Source organism: Acinonyx jubatus, chromosome A1 (genome assembly GCF_027475565.1).
Source record: "Acinonyx jubatus isolate Ajub_Pintada_27869175 chromosome A1, VMU_Ajub_asm_v1.0, whole genome shotgun sequence".
In the NCBI taxonomy this organism is placed as follows: domain Eukaryota; kingdom Metazoa; phylum Chordata; class Mammalia; order Carnivora; family Felidae; genus Acinonyx; species Acinonyx jubatus.
The window spans coordinates 49,299,569-49,314,878 of NC_069380.1; the positions used below are offsets into that span (position 1 = coordinate 49,299,569).

Sequence of the window (15,310 nt, forward strand, 5' to 3'; positions counted from 1 at the left end):
GTAGATTAATGCTGTGTGTAGGAAAGGATCTACTTCTTGTGTTTGAGCGTATTACCTCCTGGCCCAGGCTCCCATCCATATTTATAGAACCAGCTTATGAGAAACTAACTTTTATTCTAAAAACAACTTGTTTTGCATTTAACGGATAATATGTCTAGCTATAGCAATGTTGGGCATTATGGAAAAGATGCGGAAGGCATACAGGGACTCTAGGTGGGCTGAAAACCTAGCAGCGGTGAGTAAGGACAGCAGGAGCCTTATAGCTCACTTAGGGTTTAAGGTTAGGGACTTCCTGAGTCAGAGTTCCATTTTTCCCCTGCAGTGGCAGGTGGAGTGAGGGCCCTTGCTTTCAGGTGACGGGTGCACCTCTAGGGCTGCTGGCATCACTGCCATTGTAGTGTACTCTTCCCGCACCGTTAGCTAGGGAGCCAGTTTTGGGAGTTGTTCTTGGACCAGCTTTTTCCCACCGTGGCCTCCATTTTCTCTGCTACTATATCCTCTGTAAGATCCACTTTCCTCCCAACTACTCCACCCTCAAGAGACCAGATCTGTAGACATTTTTCCAGGTGGTTTCACTAAGGAACATTGGTTGTGGTGACTATAGGTGGCCTGTTCATATGTTATAGCCTTAAGGGAGGAATTGTCTGTTTAAAATATGTACCATCTTCCATGTCTTTCTTTTGTCTGTGTTGGGATTTAATAGCCTTCTCCCTACGATGTTTCAGTAAAGAGCTCATGATGCAAGTCAGGACCATTTCGTAAATCTGTTTCAGGAGAGTCATGCCCTCTGCTGTTTTGCTTTGCCATGAAACTTGAGGAATTTAAGGATGGGACTGAAATTAGTGATATGCATCTATAGTTGGTATTTCAAGCTTATATCTTAATCTATTTTTATTTATTCTTGGTAAACTAGGTTGCCCATAGGATTTTTACAGAAAACATATTGGAAATTTAGCTTCTAACTTTTGGTGATCAGCCATTAGATAGTTACATTACAGAAAACTCTCATTATGGTTTTTTTTTCTTTTTATATTTGCTCATACTAAAATGGTTAATCTCTCTCTTTGTAACTTAAAACTACATGTAATTTCCTAAATGGAATGACTTTTGGTGATATATGCACTTCTTTCAAGTATAACATTAGATGCATATTAATTAATCTTGTGCTGAATTTGACTTGTGTATTAACCCCGATTGAGAGAACATTAATACCTAAATCTGTCTTTCAGGCAGTAACAGAGAAGAATTTTGAGACAAAGGATTTTCGAGCTTCTCTAGAGAATGGTGTTCTGTTGTGTGAGTAAGTATTTAAAGCACTGAAAACATTCTTCAAAAGCAAAGGTGTGTATGTGTGTGTTTTGAGTTGTCATCATGGCCACCTTAGTCACAGATCTGTTTTCTTGGTAACAAGTGAGATTTGATCTCTGCAAATTGATACCCCTACAGTACCAGACAGCAGGAAGGGATTATCAGTCTCTGCATCTAAAGATAGCATTAGTGAAATATATATTATTTTAAATTAGTAAACAAGAAAGATTCTGTTATTTCTTGATGGGCCAGTAGGGGTGGGTGGTTGAGGAGGAAGCTGTATTACATTGCACTAGCTCTCCCTTACTCTGAGTATTCTAACATATGGAATTGCCTGGCTTAGAAGTTAATATAAGTTTTTTCTTTTTTTCATCAATAAAGAGTGATGCTTGTAGAACAAATTTAAGCAGTAGCAAATTTTTCTTTTAAGCTTTAAGTGGAGTCATTACATTACTGCAATCACGTTGAGTTATGCATGGGCCATTCACATTTAGCTAATATATTGTCGAAAATCGTGTCCCAGATTTTGGTTATCATAAGTAAACTAGGCTTCTGGCATGATTGATGGTATGAGGCCTACATCATATGTTTGGTATACTGCTTTGTCCTTCTGTGGATCAGAGTGCAGTTAGCCAGGTATGTGACCTTTGGGGGTAAGGGAGAGGTAGGGCTGTGGGATGTGAAGATGAAGTCTTGGGTGAGGGTGCAGGTTGCAGAAGTGAGCAAATAAATTATAAGAATGTACTTGAGTATGCACCCACGTTTTTGAAAGGGCTTAAGTACTCCAATCTAGACACTTACCACGTCGGTATTTACGGAATCTGTCCCAAAGCAAACACTGAGAGTATATGTACTTGTATTTAGATGACTTAGATTATCCTTTTAAAGGAAGGTTGTCTGCAGCAAATATCAGGAGTCAAAGGGCTTAGGTTTGATTTCTTGCCCCATTACTTTTGGACATTTGAGCAATTGAGTTAACATCTGAGCCTTATTTTCTCATCCATGAAGTGGAAATCAGCATGTCTGATCTGCCTAACTCACAGGGTTGCAAAGTTCCATAATATATATATTAAGGTTTTTATAAACTATCAAACTTTGCATACATATAAGTTCTTGCTAGGAAGATGGCCATGTATATAACAGCCTATATCTCATCAGCTCTTTTGATAGATGTTCACACTTTTTTTTTTGTCTTAGAGCAATGTTGTTAAGTTGAACCAGCTGAAGTTATTGATATTCAAGCATTTGTGACTTATAGAAATGTCAGTTTCATGTGTTTCTACCTGATATACAGCAGAACAGGCATATGAAGAAGGACCAAATAAAGTTTAAGGGGTGTTAGTTGTCCTCTTCTGATGTCACATTTAGAAGTGCCATTGCCAAATAATGTTTAAACTAATTCTTGTAAACCATGTGGTCACTCTAATTGGCCAATGTTAGGAAATTATATTAATTTGAAAACTGTAAAATTTAAATGTGTTCTAACTCATTCAGAAAATGGAGGGGGGAAATGATGGTTAGATGTATGTGATCTTAAAGCTACCCTAGCTAGGAGTATGGACTATCTAGAGGTTTGCAGTGAAATAACTTTGTCCGTTGTAAGCTCCACAAATCAGGATAAGCATTAGGTAGGAAGTGTGCCTATGAAGTACTGAATGGTTTGTAGAGATGTGAGAGCATTTCACCCAAACAAATGATCTTAAAAAAAAATTTTTTTTAATGTTTATTTATTTTTGAGAGAGAGAGAAAGCGAGAGTGAGCAGGGGAGGGGCAGGGAGAGAGGGAGACACAGGATTCAAAGCAGGCTCCAGGCTCCAAGCTGTCAGCACAGACCCCAGTGTGGGGCTAGAACTCATGAACCATGAGACCATAGCCTGAGCTGAAGTTGGACGCTCAACCGACTAAGCCACCCAGGAGCTCTGGTGATCTTTTCAAAGAAGTCACTTTGTGGGTTTATACTACCAGTGATGAGCTATTACTTAAATCCTTTTTAGGGTTCCTCCTTTTGGGGCATTGCCTGCATAACAAGGTCATTAAACATGCTTGAGAGACTCTTAGAGTTTTTAGTTTAAAATGCAATTTATGCACCAACTGGTCCCTGAATGATTTGAGGTGATTTCGAAAAACTATACCCAATCTGAGAGGATGAGCATATTGTTACCACTGAGGATATGCAGAGTTGATGAAAAACTGTTTGGACCACAAACGGTATTATTAGATTAAACACAGCAAACATTTGGATGCATGTTTAGAGATCTATTGGCTTTAAAAAAGTCACTTTAATTCACAACTTCCAAAAGTCATTCTCAGATCGTTTCCTAGCTGGAATAACACCAGTTGGGGGTTTTGTGCATTACCAGAGAAGTCTAATCAATGTGTTTGGTGCCCAGTATTCTTCAAATGAATGTTTTCCAAAAGTAGCGTAAGTAAATATTAAGCTGTGGTAATCAGCAATTGTAGTTTATTGAAGGACATCAAAGTATTGCATGTTTGTGTTAAAAAAAAAATCTTTCTCTTAATTGTGAGTCACATTGTTTACAGCCACTGGTCAATGAAGCATTTAATCTAAAAGGTGTAATCCTGGGGGGAAAAAACGCCTAGGTAACTATATTCTGTATAAATCCATAAATAAGAAAAGCCTAGCTGGTTGGTCTGTGAAATGATTAAGCAGGGATCACTGTTTGATCACCTCCACCTGAGTTATAACGCCTATGAGGAAAGCAAAATCCGCTGTTCAGAGTCTAGTATTAGAAGTCCTGACTCTTAAATTAATGGTAAATATAGTAAGCTTCGAGAATATTTTACCCATAAGAGATTTCAAGTGTTAGCTGAAATATGATTAGGATATTTTAAAATTCTAATTCATTTTCTTACAGAAGAAGGCTGACTTCTGCTTGGTTCACTGCCGGAAAAATGGATTCATGTGAAATACAGGATCTGCTTGTTGCCTATTAAAAATCTCCAGGCATCCTAGTTCATTATTGTCATTAGAGTTTTGTTATTACTTCATCTAATTTCAGCAGTCTTTTATTCATTAGTTGCAGTTTATCCTTTGTGAGCTGGATTCTGAAATATCAAAGTCAAGAGTTAGAGGAAGTGAGCTTATTTATAGCTTCCACCCAACTGGCAGTGTTCTGACATTTCAGATAGTCTAAATTGGGCATAAACTCTGTGCTGAGGCTTCAGACGAGATAGACACCTGAGTAATGAGGATAATGTGCCCCTAAATCTGATTGACTGTTGAAGTTAGTATCGCCTGTTAATCATTTTAGTATCATTTAGTGTTTACTGACTGTGAGATTTAATTGAGCTGAGGGCTAAAGAATACTGTCCTGGTTAAAGCCTGTTGTAGTAATTCTTTTACTGTATACCCTACACATGTAATCTCTCTTGGCTTTACTAAACAGTGAGATGGAAACAAAATCTAATTTGGGAATTTTTCCAATTAGTAAAAGGATTGACAAGAGTCTGTAAAGTGGCTTCAACTCCTTGTTATTTATTGACAGTATTCATTAGGGGAATAATTAGTCCCCTAACTTCAGTGTTTATTAGTGTTCATGAGGACTACCTTACTGTATATTTTTAAAAATATGAGATTTCCCACCTACATAAATATCCATAGCCTCTCTTGCTCTGTGGTTCTAGCAGAATTATTTCTCTTCTCAGCATATTTGGTAGAGGCATATATAGCTAGTGATATGAGTTAGTAATTTCACAGTTACTCATCTTATAATAGCAATCTTGGAAATACTAAAATGAAAACATTCTTTATTCTCTTTATGAAGTAAGATCATTTGAAGATAATTTTATTGGGTGTGTCTCTGGTTAGTCACTTTTATTTCCCATCCCTGGAATATTGCCAGTCTTTGCTCTATCTCAAATCAGGCATGCCCCAGAAGTTTATATCTCTTTGAACTTGGCTCAAATGATTGAGAAAACTCTGCTCACATTGTTACCAGGCCTTCTTTCCATGGCTTGCAGTTTGGAAAGAGTGAATCAAGATGTTCACCCGTTTGGTTTGAGACATCTTGTTTCTACTTATGTCTGTCATGTGACCACTACACTGTCTACCTAAAAGTAACATGATGTTTTGTTAAAGATGCATTCAATAGAAGGAGAAGGTTTATTTAAAAAAATGCTATTAATTTTCTATGGGATACTCAGTTGATTGTTCTAAGACATAGGACAAGGTAAAGAACTTTGTCACTTCTCATTCACACAAGAGAGCACTGTCTTTTGTGAGGGTTGGAGACCCTAACACATTGAATGACAGTGACATCAGTGGGCCTTTGGGCTTCTATGCAGTGTTCCATGTGAAGCCCAGAGGCCCTTCTTTAATAATAAAGACTTTTTCTTAGAGTTCTTTCTGGTTTTGAATTTTCTGAAGAGGACACTTGCTTCCATAGAGCTCTCTAGCATGCCAACACTATCCATTGATTCTCATACATATTATAGCCATTTATAATTTAAGTAATAAAACGATTTTTCTTCACTTCTTTGAAGTTTCTATATTGTTTGATAATCCAGCAGTAGGTAAACATGCAAATGTTCAAGTTCATAAAGACAATTTAAAAATTTTAAACTGCTTTATCTTCATGGCAGTAATTAATGATTGCCAATCTGTATGTTCTCTTTTTAAGATTCACAATCCATTTTTTTTTGTAATTCGTTATCTATATATAACAAAACATTATTTTAAGAAAATAGTTTATTAAGTTGAAGCCTAGCTTGTTAAACATCAATTTAAAAATGCACTTCTGGGGCGCCTGGGTGGTTCAGTTGGTTGAGCATCTGACTTCGGCTCGGGTCATGATCTCATGGTTTGTGGGTTCAAGCCCCGCCTTGGGTTCTGTGCTGATAGCTTGGAGCCTGGAGCCTGCTTCAGATTCTGTGTCTCCCTCTCTCTCTGCTCCTGCCCCACTCACGCTCTGTCTCTCTGTCTCTCTGTCTCTCTCTCAAAAAAAAAAACATTAAAAAATTAAAAAAATTCACTTCTGTTATAGTAGTCATATTATACGGAGTCACTGCAAATTTTGCAGAGGGATTTTTGTATTGTGGCCTCAAAATTGAAGTTAGAAAGCTTCAGTCCTGTTTCATGAACCAGCATGCATCATCTACAGGATTTTTCCACCATAAATATAATTACTGAGAGGAGAACATACGGCATTTCAGTGGTAAGACCTCTGGAAAGAAATGAGAATGATGGTTTACTAAAAATAAAAGGAAGTAGTATGTATGCTTAGATGTATGAGATGTAAGCAATTTTATTAAAGTTGATCAGTAAGAAGTTATTCCTGGAGTCAGTTTTATTGTAATAAAGGTACTTAGGTAGGCACATGGAAAACAGTGTGTTGGCCATTAAATATACAAAGTACAATAATCCTAGTCAGTGTATTGAGAAGTAAATTAAATAATGGATATTGTAAAAAGAACAAATATATAATGGTGTCACATTAATTAAAAGTAGAACAATTTCCTTATATGAGAGAATCTCTAGAATTTTTATATACTGACAATCATCAGTCAGAAAATTAGTTGAGATCTAAGGTGACAAAAGCAATCGTGACAAAGTTTAGAACACTGTTTACTGTAGAGAAATGTGTGAGACTTTCATCTTGGATGTTGAAAATGTAATGGTAAACTCTAACATTTAAGAAATGAAATGATAATTATATTTCTACATAGGGTAATAGATGTCAGTTAATTTATAATTTTAGTCCAATACTCATATTAAATCTAGCCAGGCTTTTTTATTTTTTTTATTTTTTAAAGTTTATCTTTGAGAGAGAGTGTGAGTAGGGGAGGGGCAGAGAGAGGGGGAACAAAGGATCCAAAGTGGGCTCTATGCTGACAGCAGGGAGCCCTGCGCGGGGCTCAAATTTACAAACTGTGAGATTATGACCTGAGCCGAAGTCTGATGCTCAACCAACTGAGCCACCCAACGGCCCTAGTCAGGCATTTCTTAATGAGTATTATTTTAACATTCACATGGAAGAATAAACAGGTGAGAATAGAAAAAATTCTAAAAGTAAAAGTTTCTGCTAAATGAGGTTGTCCCAACATAGGAACATGTGACAAATGTGCAAAGTAATTAAAAATTATGGGTTACTTTATAAATGTACATACTGGGGCGCCTGGGTGGCTCAGTCGGGTAAGTGTCCAACTTTGGCTCAGGTCATGGTCTCACAGTTCGTGGGTTCGAGCCCCACATCAGGCTCATTGCTGTCAGCCTGTCAACGCAGAGCCTGGAGCTTGCTTCAGTTCTGTGTCTCCCTCTCTCTGTGCCCCTCTCCTGCTCACTCCATCTTTCTTTGTCTCTCAAAAATGAATAAATGTTAAAAAAATATATAAATGTAAATATTAATATAGGGGCAGGGTGCAAAATACATTCTTACGCATAGATATTTGTGATAAAGGAGATATGAAAACATGGAGAACAGATGAAGCACTCAATTCATTGTATTGGGATAAATAATTGGTTAAGGATGAATTTATTAACCCACCGAATATCCTAGATTAAGATAATAAAAAGGTGAAAAAATAAAATTTTAGAGAAAATCTTTGGAGGCAGTTTAAAATTCTAACCTTTGAAGGAATGAGGAAATAAGAACAAAAAATAGATTTAAAACTATATGTAAATAGTTATTCTGACAAATAACATTCTGAGAAAAATGTATGAAGCAAAATGACTTAATCATTAAATAAATTGGTGAGATATACATTTGAAAACCTTAATAGACAAATAAGCAAAGGATGTGACTAAATACTTTACAAATGAAGAAATACTACTGGAAATAAACAGTAAAATCTCTTCCTTCATTAGTAAATAATTGTACTAAAAGAAGATACTATATGTGTGTGTGTGTGTTTTAAAGATTATTCATTTATTTTGAGAGAGAGAGAAAGCATAGGTTGGGGAAGGGCAGAGAGGGAGAGAGAAAGAATCCCATGCACTGTCAGTGCTGAGCCTGACGCAGGGCTTGAACTCCCAAACCATGAGATCATGACCTGAGCTGAAGTCTGATGCTTAACTGACTGAGCCACCCAGGTGCCCCCAAGATACTATTTTTAATCGAAGCCAGTAAATAATTTGAAGTCTTACAAAATGTTGGCATATTATGGTGAAATGGTATATACTCAAAATGCCCAATTGAATATAAACTGGTACAGTTCTAAAAAGCAATGTGGCAATATCTATCAAAGTAATTATGTGCCAGTTTTTAAATTAATATGAACATGTATTTACTTACCATACAAATTATAGGACTTTTCTTAATAATCCTTGCTTTTGGGAATCATAAAGAAAAAGACTGCAAGATGGGGAAAATACGTATAAAGCTTCTTCATAGTGGAAAATATCAAAAACAACTTAAATATCTATAATGTGATAGATAAAGTTGGGGAAATGTTGTGCATGCCTTAAGAGTGTGGTTGTGAAGGATGCAGCTCTGTGGAAGATCACGTAGCAGGGAGCTGAACTCAGTGCAGAGGAAGGTGCTGCTGTATCCCGCCGCGAGGTGAGCACACGAGCACTGCCTTCTGGTGCAAAAGTAAATTGATTCACATTGTCAAATTCCTTTCCAGACATGTATCAAAAACGTTGATGAGTTTATTTTTAGAAACAACATAAGAAACGGTAAGGAGCACAGGCGAAGGTATGCACATAGACCTGCAATGGAAGAATTTTCACGATGGCGAATATTGGAGCGAACCCAAGTCCCTCCCACAAGAGAAGAGCGAATCACTGTCATTTACATGAAGGGGTGGAGAGGAACCCCTTCTAATCTTAAGTAACATTAGAGATGTTACTTAATGGTAAACGCAAGAACCAGGACAGGAACTCAGAGCGCCCTTGCTCTGGGACATGTCTCATCACCCAGCGATATCTATCTGTTAGTGCTATAACTGTCAAGGCTGCTTAAAATAAGGTAAATCTGCTGTCAAACCACTCAAGCTTTTCTTGACTCACTTCAGAGATCCTTTGCACATACCAATGAGGCTAAATAAGAAGGTCCTATCATAATAAAATTATAATTATCAGGTGTATTGATACTGATTTGTTGCTCTTACACTTTCCCATCTTTGCATTTATTGTTAACTATTTGTGTTGTATTCTAACTCAGCCATATTCAAAGTTACTACCATAGGAATTCTAGAAATTAAACTGAGATTTATTTTACTACCAGTCTTTGAAAATATTAAGGTGACCATACTGTTTATATTGCATGTTTTTAAAGTTAAACTTATTTTGTTTGACGTTTATTCATTTTTAGAGACAGAGACAGAGTGCATGCAGGGGTGGGGCAGAGAGAGAGAGAGAGACCGTATATCCCACCCTGAGGGATCCCACCATGTATCCCACACAGAATTTGAAGCAGGCTCCAGGCTCTGAGCTGTCATCACAAAGCCTGACATGGGGCTCGAACCCACAAACTGTGAAATCATGACCTGAGCCGAAGTCAGATGCCTAACACCAGCTGAGCCACCCAGGCACCCCTAAACTTTAAAATTTTAAATTATATATGCTTATTACTTTACCCAAGGAAATGTGATCACTAACTTCTCAGTGTGGTTTTTATTTTAAAGATATTATAGCTTATGAATTTAGATGGAGGTAATTAATGAAAAATATTAGTTAGAAATTTATTTAGGATAACCTGTCCAAAGTAATATATCTGATAGAGAGTTTATTCTCTTGATCAACATTTGACAATTGGGAACCAACATCAAGGTTTGATTTGTCTGGCAATAGAAAACCTAACAGAGGGCAGGTGTCCTTTTTGGGAAAAGCCAAAAACCATTTCTCACATTTGAGTGAAACTAAAGGTAAATTTTTTCTAAATTTATTTTTGTAAAGAACAGAGAGGTTTTCAACCACAGAAAAATATCTGTATTAAAAGTTAGTGGGTTTTTGCAGACATTTTTAAAGCACCTTCACAATACCAGGTACCTTGCTAAGTGCCAGATGTTGGCAATGAGAGAATGTCCTTGTACTTGATATCTTCACTGTCTCCTTAGCACAGTGCTCTGTCTTTAGTAAGCACTCAAATGTTTGTTGCCAGAATTTGCATCTAGAACAAACTAGGCAAATAAAGATGTGCCAAATAGCAGATAAAACAAAAGTCATTTTCCTTTAATTTGTAAGGAAATATATAATATTTTTATTTTGTCTTCTAAAAATTTATCGATAGGAAAATTTCACTGATATGGGGGTAGATATTTAGAAAATGTTGTCAACAGAAAGATAATAGAAATATGTATGTGCGACTGACTGACCATAGGTTAGCAAGTTCACTCTCAATGTATTGATATGCTGTTTGAGGTCAGTGTCTCTAGTGCATTTAGAAAAAACATCTTTGGAAATAGGAAGTTGAAACATGTCTCTAAATTTTCCACCTCTACTGAAGGGCTTTCTGGTAAAGGGGAAAATAAGGTTTGGCATTTAGAACTAGTTTCTGGAGACTAAGAACACCAAGTTCTAGCTCTCATTAAAACTGTTTATAACCAAGCTAGATGTTACATTGAACTTTATGTACAGTTTTCCTGGTGTTATATTTAAAGTCAGGTCACATTCACTGGTGACAAAGTTGCAGAACAGAGACAGCTTTCTAGAATCTGTTATGTAACTCAGCTCTCTCGGAGGAAGTGGGCAGGATGTTTTGGAGAAGAGAAGAAAAAGAAGTAGACAACAGTACAGGGATGAGCTGAGGGAGAGGGGTTGCAGGCTTTAGCCAATGTGGTCTACCACAGGAGGTAGCAAATGACTAGGAGTTTTCTGTCCCGGTTTTAATCTTAACCAAAAGAGCAAACCTCTGATGTGCTAAAAAGCACATAGCAGATTTATGCCATGGCCTGAGGGAAGACTTGGGGGGGTAGAGGTATAATTTTGCATAGAATTAGAGGAATGGTCTGCTTGCAGGCAGTTAAAATGATCCCTTGACTGCCTTTAGTTCCTTGTGCACAGAGGCCATCTGGAAGATTATCATGTTATGTGATTCTTAAATAGAGCCAGTGACCAGAAGTGAGTGTTGCCTTTTTGAATTTCACATGTGTAATTGAAGAACCCTTTTTTTTTTAAGTTTATTTATTTATTTTGAGAGAGAGAGAGAGGGCAGAGAGAGAGGGAGAGCAAGAATCCCAAGCAGGCTCCGTGTTGTCAGCACAGAGCCTGATGCGGGGCTCGATCTCACAAATCCTGAGTTCATGACCTGAGCCAAACCCAAGAGTTGGATGCTTAACCAAGGAACTACGAAGGTGCCCTGAGGAAACTTTATTATGCAAAGAAGTTCTGTTTGTAAAAGACAGTAGTATCTCCCTAGTGTGGCTTTTTTATTTGATTTGATGTTAAGACTCTACCCCTCTTTTTTTAGATATCCTTAAACTTCACAGAAGTTTAGGGTCACCTGAGTGGCTCAGTTGGTTAAACATTGACGTCACCTCAGGTCATGATCTCATGGTTTGTTGGTTTGAGCCTGCACCAGGCTCTGCACTGACAGCTCAGACCTGGAGCCTTCTTCAGATTCTGTGTCTCCCTTTCTCTCTGTCTCACTCCAGCTCACGCTTTGTCTCCGTCTCTCAAAAATGAATCAACGTTAAAAATTTTTTTTTTAATTTCACAGAAGTTTAGATTTAATGAAATCTATGTTTCTCCCTAGAAGAAATATCCTAAAAGTTTTTCCTTTAATTGTATATGAAAATAAGTATTCATGATTCACAATCTGATGGGACGTTCAGTTTTTGCCAAAACCATATGTGCATTTTCTCCATACTCTAGTGCTTAGAACAAATACCACTTTAACATTTGACAAAATAATGTTTTCTCCTAGTGACACAACTTTTAGAAGGTCGTTTGTATGTTATGCGGAGTGTTGTTTTTGCCTGGTGGCTATTTCCATGTTTCTACACGTGCTAGGGGACTCAGGAGTCAAGAAAGAAGCTAATCCACTGTGCTGTGTGCTTCTAGGTAATAGCTGTGGAATCTTCTGATGAGGGAGGAGTCAACTCATTTTTGGGAGACATCATTTAACTGTGCTGTTTCTTTACTTCCATCCCTTACTTCCTTTTGCTGACTAAATTGAATGTAGGCCATGTTATTATTCATTCCAGAAACTGTTTTTAAAAAATGCTTGTGATGTTACTAACACTGTAATAGAAGAATGATAAATGAAGTAAACAGGTAAATACAGTGATCTGGCCAAAGTCATCAGTGACTCAAATGGGTGGAGGAAGACTTTATGACATTCTTCTGCTAATGAAGACAACTGATGCTAGGCTTTCCTGACATTTGATAAGTTGACCCAGCTCATTTTAGTCTTTAACTTTTTACACCACCATAGGATTACATTTTAAGATCCAAGTTACTGTAGGAAAGTCACTGCCAAGTTAATGGCCAACAACTCTATGAATTTCTTGATTTATACTATGCCAGAATAATGTCCCTATTAAGTAATGTTGCATTTATTAGTTCTTCTATGCATTGCAAGATGCCACTGGTAATAGAATTTAATAAATACCTGGTTAATAGGGAACAGCTAGAAGAATTAATTTGGAACTGTCATTTCTTATAAACCTGTTCAACTTCTTTTCCAACTCCTCAGCTAGTGATTAAAGAAAAATAATTCAGCTATGAAGGGAGAAAGCCTTCCTTCCTACATAGCTTTCTTTGTACAAATAAGAAATTAGGAATCAAAGAGTAACAGTTCTAGAAAATGCTTGAAGTTGAGGGGGTGATTTTATTATGTATATTGTCTAAAGATCTTTGTGTGAAGAAACTAGGAAAACAGAAAACAGCTCACCAGACTAAATCTTCATAAGCCATTGTTTTGTAATTTTGATTCCCGTTGAACAACATTCTGAAGGTTATTAAGTTGAGACTTTTGTCTTCTTTATTTTTAGCACATTCAAGTGTATATATAAATCTCTGGAATGTTGAAGGAGTGACATTCCACAAGTGTCAGATTTTTTTTTTTTTCTGTTGCCCATTGTGAAGAGGAGACCAGTAAATTAAGAATGTTTGATTCTTTCTCCTATATCTGCTTTCCTTTTGCAGCTCTGTTTACAGAATAAAGAATTGCTTTTTGTACCCAGATTATTGAATAGGAAAATCACTGTTTTAAATGGCTGTTTTCTGACAGTGACTAATGATTAATTACCCAAGCTAGCATTAGTAGAAAAGCATTACTATAGTATTAAATTTCTACATGGCTTAACACTGTATTGGTGAAAAACAACAACAACAAATAACATACAATTGATGATAACTACATTTAGAACCAAAACTTGTACTCTTAAGTTATAGTTTTTAAAGATGGCTTCTTTTTTTTGTTGTTGTTCTGGAATGTAGCGACTTATACATATCTTTGCAGATTCTGTCATAGCAACTTAAATGTGTTCAGTATTAGATTCTGAGGTAACTGTTGCCTTGTTTGGGGGAGTTCTCACACATTTAATATTTATCCAGTCATTCTGCTATGGTAACAAAGCAGTTGGTCACATATTTGAAAGAGTTAACAATAAGAACTTGCTGGCCATTTGGATGAGTTCCACTGACCCTTTAAATCTGGCAAAATACATTTGTGACAACATGGATGGACTTAGAGGGTCTTATGCTTAAGTGAAATAAATCAGACGGAAAGACAAATGCTGCATGATTTCATTTACATGTAGAATGTAAAAAACCAAGCAGAGCAAACAAACAGAAATCGATTCATAAATACAGAGAACAAACTGGTAGTTGCCAGAGGAGAGGGATAGGGAAAATGGGTGAAGTAGGTGCAGAGGATTAAGAGGTATAAACTCTGGTTATAAAATAAAGTCATGGAGGTGTAAAATACGGCATAGGGAATATAGTCAATTATATTATAAACATTTTGTATGAGGACAGATGGTAACTAGACTGATAATGGTGATCATTTCATAGTGTATATAAATGTCAAATCACTATGTTACACCACTAAAACTAATATTGTATGTTATAACTCTGGCAAAATTATATGGTTCGAATCTACTTTTCAAAATAAAGATCAGTTTGAGAAACAAATAATATGATTGATAGAAAAAATTATTCTTAGGTCCAAGAGAACTAAATTATAATGAAAGAGATTCTTACACTGCCTCTTGGAACAGAATCAAATGTTACCTTTAATAAATGTGGAACTATTTTTAGGGACATGGCTTTGAAGATAGTGTCTGTATGGTCTAAGAAGATACTTACTATTGTTTGCTGTGCCGTTCTTCCTACTGTGTTTCTTGACTTGTTTTCTTGGTTGTTTGCCTTTTATTGGGCTCTTGGCTCTGAATCACATGTGGGGGATGGAGTAGTGACACACATGATTTAATACTAAACTGATATTGGCATTCTTGTAAATTGCATGTGTTGTTTCTTTATTTTCAGTTTGATTAATAAACTTAAACCTGGTGTCATTAAGAAGATTAATAGACTGTCCACACCAATAGCAGGTTTGGTAAGTAAAAAATTATCTTCAAAACTAGATTTCTTTGTTTTTGAAGTGTAAAAAGATGGGTGTAGACCGGTACTCTTATCTGGAACTATCATAGAAATTAGGTTTGGAGTTTTTTGCTCAAGAAAAGTGTTTTTAGTGACGTTCTCCTTATACTTTTAGTTCTTTCCTTTCCCTTCTGCCAGGAGGCTTTTATTTTTTTACTTTTTGTTTGCTTTGCTTTTTGTGCCCTCAAACTTCATATATCCCCTTTCTCGGCTTATTTCTTCCACAGATTGCATTGTTTATGACCATGTTCTTTCTGAAGTTCAGCCCTGCATACTTTGTTTGCTAGTTGACCACAGTTTAGGGAAACTGTAGATGTTCACCAGTTGTTACATATCTGTTGCTTCTGCTTAAGGATGACTCTCACTTAGCACACTTAGATCTTGGAGAGTATTTCCAACACTTTTGCTTTATATAGTAGATTTCCTACTAGTGTTCTGTGTGATATTGGGTAGGTCACTGTTTTCTTTGCCTCAGTAATACTACCCATGAAACAA

General features: G+C 36.6%; 1 protein-coding gene across 22 annotated transcripts in view; it reads left to right on the top strand.

Annotated features, from left to right (window-relative positions):
* Window positions 1–15,310, top strand: part of LMO7 (LIM domain 7) — a 194,493-nt gene that overhangs the window by 67,439 nt on the left and 111,744 nt on the right. For all 22 annotated transcript variants that reach the window (XM_053216543.1, XM_053216518.1, XM_053216534.1 and 19 more), the window contains exons 3-4: window positions 1,230–1,300; window positions 14,702–14,771. In XM_053216543.1, the coding sequence (XP_053072518.1) occupies window positions 1,230–1,300; window positions 14,702–14,771 (141 nt within the window). The remainder of the gene's footprint in view (window positions 1–1,229; window positions 1,301–14,701; window positions 14,772–15,310) is intronic.